This window comes from Peromyscus eremicus, chromosome 4 (genome assembly GCF_949786415.1).
Source record: "Peromyscus eremicus chromosome 4, PerEre_H2_v1, whole genome shotgun sequence".
NCBI lineage: Eukaryota > Metazoa > Chordata > Mammalia > Rodentia > Cricetidae > Peromyscus > Peromyscus eremicus.
In genome coordinates, this window is record NC_081419.1 from 37,015,635 (window position 1) to 37,025,760 (window position 10,126).

Consider the following 10,126-nt stretch of genomic DNA (forward strand, 5'->3'; position numbering starts at 1 on the left):
TAAATTCAGGAGGCTAAGGAAAAGAACCCCAGTATAAAAGAACAGGGGAATCTCAAATTCAAACTGTGAGCTAGCCCCTTAGATACCCAGATTCCTTACTCCCCTCAAAAAGCAAAATCAATTTTCAAAGTAGATTTGTGTCTCTACTACTCCCCAAAGAAAGCACATTAGATTGCACAGATCTTTTCCATACATTAAAAAAATTCACCATTTGACTTGAAAACAGTTTATTTAATTTATACAAATAACTACTAAATACAAAAAGTAGATTAAAACAAAATAGTTATTTTTTTTTCTGGCAGAGTTTAAATGCACATAATGGATAATTCCGAAGAAGATGCATTTTCCCCCCACAGCGTTTGGGACTAAAATTCTACTGAAATCTTTGCTTCTAAATCAGTAATATATTGGGTGGTGTCGTATGGGTAATGACTAAATACGTTCTGCATACGAACTGAAAAGAAAGTTACAGTCTACACACATAAAAAAAATGTGAAGCACTTAAAATGTGAATTTAACTGATAATAAAAGGAAATGTCCATTTCAGAGTCTAGTGTTAAAAACATTTCAGTAATAAAATCATAAGACCACATAAAAATAAGCTTTAACATATGCATGAAGCAGTTTTGTAAAAACTGCTAAGTGCACAAGTAATAAATAATTTGCAAAGTTGTGTATAAACAATTCCTAATGTTTGCATCGTTGTAAACATCAGCACGTGTGTAAAATGCCGCAGAGCCTAACATTACATTTTTTTGTTTTGCCAAATTGAATTCCTATTATCCAAAGACAGACCAGTGGAATACGCAGCCGATGTTTTGGCAAGTTGGGTCTTTAAAATTAAGGGTAACAGTGCAAGTAAGGAATGCACAGAATTCCTAGTGCAACACAGAAGAGTAGTGCAGCCAATATTGCTGATTAAGAATTCACCACCTCCTTGAGTTTCCCGTGGGGAGTGTCTAGGAGACCCGTGAAAGATATGCAAAGCCACTGTCTCAATGCCCAGATCTCTTGCAGGATCTCTCTGTGTTCCTCCAGTCCCCTCCCTGTGCGACCGTCTCTGCCCACCATTAGTCTCTGTGGTGGGAACTGTTTGCCACGTGCCCAGGTCACAGTTTTTGAGCGAGGTTAGGGTGGTTTTGGGGTCTCCCCGGAACATGGCTGGGAAAGACATCTGCTTTTGTCCAAGCAGCCACTTCAGGAGGGAGACCGAAGGTTCTGTTCCGACAACTGGTCAGGCCAGCGTTAGGTCCCAGCTGGACGACGACAGTGTTGACTCTTCCTTCTTGACACCGTGAAAAATGTCAACAGTCAGTTTTTAATTTGTCTAGGGAATTATCGATTTTGGTCAAAGTCTTTTTGATACGCAGAGCTGTGAGTCTTGCAGATGGATTCTGATACCAGCATTCTTTCATCAGCTTCGCCAGAGATGTTAATGTCTGAGGAGAGAAAAGAAACATCACACAAACTAGCTTTTTAGTGGTCCTGGAGACTGGGCAGATACTGTGTCAAACTGTTCTGAAGAACCTTGCAGGTCTTGAGAAGCTGGCCATGCTATAGTCATCTTCTTTAAGCAAGCACTCAAGGCCTTAGCCACCAACGAAGAAGCCATTTGGCGTTCCATGAACTTCTTTTGGACTCCTATTACTACCAGCTTACTTGATCAGGCAAATACCATGGGCCCAGTCAGAGACCTTAGATTTTACGGCTGCTAAAGGGAATGTTACTAAACCAGAGATAAGAGTGGAATCTTAGGAGTGGTCTTGGATGTGCTACTACTTATGAACAACATTTCAGGCTCCTCAGCATGGAGCAGCCTGCTTCTAGAATCTCAGGTGTAAGCAGAGATGGTCAAGAGTTAATCACCATCTCTCAGTCTCTTGGTTTACACATACCACTGCAGCTTTAGGGCAATGGTATGAGTGATCTTGTTCTCGACACTGGTCACACATGGACACTCACGTGACTATTGTCACTCATTAGCAACATCTACCAGATGATGCAATTAAGCTCTAGGAACCTACATAAAACTGTGTAGGCAGAGAATAGATGCACCACGTACATGCTAAGAGCCAGGAAGCTAACACTTGCTGGGATGAACTCTAAAACTAACAAGAGAGCGTGCTTACTGGGTCTGAGAACCATCTGTTGGGTATGTTTGGCCTCTGTTGATCCACACAGACAACTTTCCTCATATCTTCAAAACTTGGGTCATTGGGAACGACATCATAGAATGGTGGCTTATAATCTTCCACTATACCTGTGTACAACAAGATGAAAATTATGTGGGTTAGCAGGAGAGTGCACATCCCCCCTGGGTTTCACTGCTCTGTGTCACTGTCATGAGTTATATGGTGACAGGATAAAGTACCAGTCACCTCTCGCCTATGTCAAGGCAGCTTTGAAAGCCACAGGCAGGTCCTAAAATAAGTTGAGAATAAGGCAATAAATATATAACCTGCAGGAAATCAGAAGCATAAGACAAAGGCTTAAAGTCCTTTCGTGAGGTTGCAAGTACTAACAAACTCCTCCAACAGTGTCTACAAAGAGCTCACAACCATCTGTAATTTCCATTCCCGGGATCCCACACCCTCTTCTGCCCTCCATGGGCATCACACACACACCACACACACACACACACACACACACACACACACACACAGGTAGGCAAAATACTCATACACACAAAATTAAATTTAAAAATCTTTTTTTAAAGTATCTGCAAACATCTAGAGGTTAAAAAAACAAATCAAGACCATCACCCAAATCACCTTTTTATTATAAAATTATTTTGTCAAAAAACTCATTGCTTTCAAAATAATCCCTCCCCTTAGGGGCATGCAAATAATGTGACCTGAGGTCCTCATTTCTCCAGTCACTCACGCTACACACAGGCATGTTCTCAAACTACCAGACAGACAAGCATCTGTTTGGTGGCTCCTGCAGTTACTATCACTACCTGTCTTCTAACAAAGCAATTGAAACCTTCCCCATATGGACTTAGCAAAGTGACAGTCCTCTTCCAGCCAGGGAAATTACTACTTGGTTTCCCTCATCAACAATGTGGTCAGTGACGAACTCGGCTGCTGGCCCTTTTCCTTTGTGCATGTAACTCAGTTCTATTCCTAGATACACAGGGGGCTGTTGCAGAGGACAGAAGGAGGCTGGGAGTAAAAGGTATAATTACGCTTTTCCAGTTTTCACAAGCCCCTAAAAAAGCTTCAATCCCCTTTTCATTTGTCACAGAGGTTAGTGAGAGTCCACTCACACCAATTTCACATAAATACAAACCAGTTATGCAGAAGATCAGAGATGAGGAGCATCTGCTCTAGAAATAGTACATGGTTTCTAAACCTCACAAACTCCAGAGTTTATTTTTAAAATGGAAACTAGTCGAAATTGTATCTTAAAAATTCTAGTTGACACTTGGTTAATTCTAAATAACATCCACGCTGTATAACTGCATCTGCGATGTGGATCCAAATTAAAACCTTTCTGGGCAAACAGCAATTGCTGTTAATAGGCATAAACCATTGCTCACAGGAGGCGGCTACAACCGTCTCCAAATCTTACCTACTTCTCTTGTAAGGATCCCTGAAAACATTCAAACAAAAAATGTCTTCACTCTTCAGTACTTGGAGAAACCACTCCAAACACAACTGAACATCAAGTGAAAAAAGAACTTCTATCTTTTGTGGGGCCACATTCATTCACAGGAAACAGAAAGCAAGATGCTATTCACCATCTCTCCATGTATCCATGGGGATACATTTGGTAGGCTGGCTTAATTCTTTAAAAATGTAACATAATCACTGGCTATCTGGGGTAAGTTGTTTAGTTCGCAGCAAAAAGGTTCAGGAAACTCTCTCTCTCTCTCTCTCACACACACACACACACACACACACACACACACACACACAAATCAAACATAGGTGTATATTTAAAACACAAGACATAGCCCAATGGTGCACATTGCTATACAAAACCCTAGTCCCCTTGTGTTTCTATGTTTCATAGCTTGACCTTATTACATATTGTCATGTGCTAACAAAAGGAATTGAGGTTTTCAAACAAAGAGCACTTAATTCATTGTAAATTGTAAATGGAACACTAAGTCACGCCTCTCTTTCTTCAGCCATTGGCTCAGACTCACGATTTCCATCTGACTCTGGCTATGCTCCTCAAAAAAAAAAAAAAAAAAAAAAAAACTCTGGGATTAAACTGCAGCATTCTTTTGGAGGAAACTCACTTTGGTCAAGAAAAGTCATTTTTTTTCTATTGGCCAAAAGTGCTTTACATCTATTATGAATGGAATGCTGTGTTAAATGCCAAGGAAAATCACCCATCTAGTACAACACAGCACAAGTATCTCTGTTACCCTTAGATAATCTAAGTTTTGTACGAAAGTAGCTCAAAACTGCTGTTTGTTGGTATGTCTGTGTGCATGTGTATGTGTTCATGCGGTGGGGAAGGGAGGGGTGTTTGTACTGAGCTGGAAGTCAACCCCAGTCAACATTATTTGGGTGCCATCTACCTTTTCGTTTTGTTTTGTTTGAGACAGGGTCTCTCACTGGCCGGAAGCTTGACCAGTGGACTAGGCTGGCTGGCTAGCAGGCTCCAGAGACATCCTTGTCTCCCCAGCACTGGGATTGCAAACATGTGCCACCAGGCCCAACTTCTCTACGTAGCTTCCTGGGATTGAACTCACGTCCTCACGCAAGCACTGCACTGTCTCCCCAGCTCCCTCAACCTTTCACACCACTATTTACTTTTACTTGGAAGACAGAAATTCTCTCATGTTTATGTGTTAGCTCCTCAATTGATTCAATAGTCATTTGATCTCCTTCACTGTGTATTAGAGACTGAGCCCGGAGGTAGGGAAACAGAAATGAAAAAGATGTAGTACTCGTGATGAATGACAAAATATGGGGAAAAACCTTTGAGAAGAGAATCATCAACGAATATTAGAGACAGGAGCAATGGGATCGCTCGAGCTCAGAGAAAGAGACACTGTGTGGTTTCCTAAGTAGTTTCTAGAAACTCAGTGTCATGGATGCAAAGAAGTTCCAGAACCCAGGGCCTGGCAGCGGGGGCAAGGATGAGTCATTTGGGAGGCAGAGCAGGGGCCAGCAAAAGAAAAACTACCAAGGAGAGGGTATTTTCCAGATGGAAGGGGTTTATGGAGGAAGGAGAAGAATTAGAAAGAGCCTCCCACACTGGAGAGATGAGAGGAGTCCCCTGTGAGTGGAACTGGTGTACGTGGTAGGAAGAAAGGAGAAGGCCGGGGTGGTGGGTGGGCTGTGCATTCAGAATGTGCAATGCCTTAAGTTGCCAGATACAGACGGACTGACTTACAGCTGTTCCTCACCTTCCGCCTGAATGTGACAATCTGCTTGGCCGAGCAAAAAAGTGAACGGTAAGTCCCACAGAGGCAGCACTGGATGAGCTTTGCCCAACCCTGAGCCAGCAGAGAGGATACCAAGAATTGAGGAAACCCAGTAAATTTACAGGCCTCTAATCCAGCACTCTGGAGGCAGAGGCAGCCGATCTCCGTGCTCGAGGCTAGCTGCTGTATCTAGCCAGGGCTACACAGGGAGACCCCGTCTCAAAACAAACAATAAGAACAGATACACAAAATACTTCAAGTGCCACATGAGCGGTACAAACAGCAAACGATAAGAGGGATTCAGAGAAGAGGTGACGTCATATGGTTGTCAAAGAAAGGACAGTCAGCTAGTCAGCCGTGGCCTTCCCATTAAGGCTGCTGCTGACTCAAAGGGACACGGGAAAGAAGTCAGAGAGATTATTCATAACTTCTTCCCCCACAGCTTTGGGCATGTGCAATTCATTTGTATAATTGGTGTTGGTGTGTTGTGGCCCTGTCCCCCCGGGGGTGCATATGTCTAATGGAAACTTTTCCGTTCTTTGGGGCAAATCTATCTTTCCCAACATTCCCTAGCTCTAATATGCGGCATGCTCAGCTCTCATGCCATAGTTTTACCAGTCTTTAAAATACACATCAAAAGATCAGGTGCAAATCAACAACACCCCCACAACACACCAGTACAGCTATGTCCCAACAAGCGCTCCCTGGAGACGCTGTCCTGGAGGCCTTAGACCACGCCCACACGGAGGGTAGTCTGCAGAGTTTATCTGGTTCACATAGCCAGTTCCAGGTCACTATGGGCTACCAAAGTGAGACGGGAGGGAGGGAAGGAGGAGGGAGAGAGGGGGAGAGGGGAGGTGAGAGAAAGAGGAGGGAAGGAGGGGAGGGGAGCTAAGGAGAGAAGAGAAGAGAAGAGAAGAGAAGAGAAGAGAAGAGAAGAGAAGAGAAGAGAAGAGAAGAGAAGAGAAGAGAAGAGAAGAGAGAAAGGTAGGGGAGGGGAGGGAAGAAGGGAGGGGAGGGGAGGGGAAGAGAGGAGAGGAGAGGAGAGGAGAGGAGAGGAGAGGAGAGGAGAGGAGAGGAGAGGAGAGGAGAGAGTCACTATGAAGCAAAAATAATTACACGACACTGGTAGAAGTTTCATTTGGAAAAGCAAAAAAAAAAATCATGAAAGAGTATGTATATGGATGAATCCTGGTGTGATGAGGTTCACAGAAGGACATTCAGTATTTGTGTTACTTTATCTACCATGCCTCACAGCACAATGCCAAAATAATTTAATACCATGGCACATATAAAAGATGACTAACGCGTACACGGATAAGGCTAGTCGTACAGAAGGATGCTAGCCCTGGCCCCCTCAGCGCTGCCTCATGCCAAATAAGCAAGGAAGAAGTTTTGGATCCAGAGCTCCAAGGATCTCTCCACTGGAGTTAATGGATTGTGGCCCTGAGTCTTGGAGACAGGGGACCAGGAACCCACAGCCGAGAGTTCTGAAGGCAGGCAGGGGAAGCCTGTGACTGCTGTGCCATCACCCATCGCCTCCCCTGCAACTCATGGCATATGGAACCATGTGCACCGAAGACGAAACCCAGTCTCGTGGAGGTCAGAAGCAAACGTCAACAGCCTATAATAGAGTACTACATAGTCAGGCATGGCTAAAATATTAAGCCATATTATCTTGAGATGTCAGAGGGGGTAGGGGGGAGTCTAAGATAGCTTCACGGCCACTCCCCAGCAGGAGCTGCTTATCCTACTCTCAACCCTAGAGAGATGGAAGCACCACAGAGCTGGAGCATCTTGGAACTGTGGAAGCCTCTTGAGCAGAGGGGCCATGGACTAAAGGCTGGCACTGTGACAAAATGCAAATATTTATATTAGAGGAAGTAAGGAGGACACCAAACAGCTTCTCATAAAGTTCTGATGCCTCCGAGTTATTTCAGCATGAGGCCAACGGATGGTCCTCCTCTGCTTAGTAACTCCGAATCAGGGATATGAAATTCCAGGAAACCGAAAGAACAAAAATAATCCTTCCTCCAACCTCGCCTCCACTATGCCCAGTCACTTCCCTAAAGGTCAAAATGAACGACTAAATAAAAACTTTCAAATTAGTTTAACAAATGTGAACATTCTCCCTAGGCCGATTCATCTGTTCAAACCTTAGTCCGCACTGAGGTGGTGAATTCACATCATGAAGCATGCTGGACATCCAGTGTTGTCATGGCTCCCATCCACGAGCCATTGTGCTTAGGAACAGAAGCCCATGCGGCTCCCTGGCAAACTCAAGGACTCATTAGAAGAAGCTTCCCAAACTACACGTGCCAAACATACGTTCACTCTAACAAGTGTTTCCCAGTCCCCACCCCAGGAGAGATGCAGCTTGGCCAGCAAAGATATTTTTTTTTTCCCTGTGATACAATCGTTTCTGGCACATCTGAACACGGATTTATCACAAAATAATTAAAGTCAGGAAAATAAGAGTGTTCCCCCGGAGCCTTCCCATAAGCAGGGAAATGGGAAACACATGTAACACAGGAGAGGGGGAGAGGGAAGACAGGGAGAGGTGGGAAAGATCTGGAAGCTCCTGGAAACCTATTTCCAATAGAAAGGAGCCAGAAAATGGCAGCCAATGTACTCCCTATGCAGCAGGCAAATAATAGCTGCCTCATTGACATGGTCTCATTTACAGCCATGACCTTTGCAAGTTGGTACTACCATCAATATTTTTCCAGTGGTGAAACCAATCTAAACGATAGTGTCATAGTATAATATGAGAGCTGAGATATTATTGATTCTCCCATCCCAGCGAGCCCAGAACCAGAGACGGGGCTCTAGGGCCTCCACCTACACAGGCCTCTGTGTATCCTGCCTGAGAACCCTGGTTCCAGGCATTGGAAAACAGAGACAAACACACAACAGGAAGCTATGAAGCCACCCAAGGCCACAGAGGCACATCACTTTGCCCTCTAGGTGACAGACGCTTGCTGGCGTTGTTCCCTCTGCCTTCTCGGAAGTCTCTAGTCAGACGTGCATATTCAAAATCTGGACATCACATTCTCCAACTTGGAACCCCTAATTTGGAATTCTGGGGCTGAAGCCCAGGGGTGTCTCAGCAAGAGCTGGCATTGATTCTGATGCCTACTCCAGCCTTCATTAGTTCTCCAGGCAAAGCCCTGCCTTTAGTTCATACAGAAACCCACACAGGAAAGGTGGGAAAACCCTGTTCTTCCCTAACAATTCCAAATTCAGTGTCAAAGTAACACCACCAATAAATTCCAAAGGATCCTACTGAGAAATTCTTGACCGTGAAAATGGACTGAAGACTCATTTCCTATACAGAAACAGCATGAGGTTTATTACTAGTAGGAAATAAATGTAAAATTCCAATAAAAGTACAAAATATGACATATTTTTATGCTCATGGTTCACTTGAGGATCACTGCTCCAACAGAACTATATGGTCATCAATTTTTATAATAGACTCTGAAATTCAAAGGATATATAATTATAATAACCTGACTTAATATGAGATGTTCATATATTTAAATGAGGTAGATTTTATACACAATAATTTCAAAAAAAATATATATTATTTTAATGACAGTTCCTAAAGGTGGTAAGAAAGTGAAATAGGAACATTGTACCCTGGGGTGAAGGAAATATTGTAAATTAGGACAACCCTTATGGAAAGTAATTTGGCAATGTGTGCCAAGCCATAAAAACATCCATATTCTGACCTATTAAGTCCACTTCTTTTAAGATGAGGAATTAAATTCCCCAAATGAAAAGTTACATGCACAAAAATGTCTACTTTAGGCCTCAAATGGGAGACACAGGATGTCTAACAACCTGGGAATGGTTACATTAATAAACTATCATGTGACCATGTAAAATAACCGTGGAGATTGAGAGTCGCATACAAGAAAGATGGTAACAAGCACATTCAAACAGAGTAGCCCTGGAGAAGGGAATGGGGAACACTAATGTGCAAGTGAGGGGAGGGGAGCAGTGGTCTCCTGCTTTTCTTTCTTCTCACTGTTCCTGTCTGGGGCTAGCAGTAGTTAAAATAAAACAGGTTTTCAAGAAGCACTGATTAGTTTAAAGCCTGAGTTAAGACAAACGTGTGTGTGTGTGTGTGTGTGTGTGTGTGTGTGTGTGTGTGTGAATGTTCATGGGAGAAGAGGGACCAGAGAAAAAGGAAATGATCGAGTGAGTCATTGCCAGAAAGTAACATTTGCTTTAACATGACAGACAAGATACCCTTAGTGCCCCTTAAAAAAAAAAAATCACATCACAGAACAGAAGCTCAACCCACAGCAGCTTGGGAAATAGCTAGACGCCTAAACCATGATGCAAAGAAGAGACTAATAAATCACAAAAACAACCAAAACATTCTCCCGTCTCCTCCCAGTCACAGTTTTTTTGCTTTTTTTTTTTTTTCCTCCCCAAAATAGCCTTAATCACAGGATCTAGCAAGCAAACTAACACTTGTTTGGCTGGATTTTAAGCAGATGACTCTAACTTCAAACTGACTACTATTAATCACAGCTGATCTTTCAAGCCATTTGGGTTGATGCCTGTGACACACACAGGGCACATTGGTGACACATTCTTACAAAGCCCACACCACACATTCCTGCCTAGCAGCCTGATTGGCTCCGGGCTGTACACCCAAAGCTGGTAACCAGCTACTGTGCTGGCCTACTGACACCAGCTTCCTCTTCCTGGGAGAAGTCCCCCACC

General features: G+C 43.5%; 1 protein-coding gene across 1 annotated transcript in view; it reads right to left on the reverse strand.

The window, feature by feature from the left end:
* Window positions 1-210: 210 nt before the first annotated feature.
* Window positions 211-10,126, reverse strand: part of Acvr1 (activin A receptor type 1) — a 69,803-nt gene continuing 59,887 nt past the window's right edge. The window contains exons 9-10 of the mRNA XM_059260485.1: window positions 2,130-2,260; window positions 211-1,439 (exon numbers count right to left, since the gene is read on the reverse strand). Of these exons, the coding sequence (XP_059116468.1) occupies window positions 1,305-1,439; window positions 2,130-2,260 (266 nt within the window). The 3' untranslated portion in view covers window positions 211-1,304. The remainder of the gene's footprint in view (window positions 1,440-2,129; window positions 2,261-10,126) is intronic.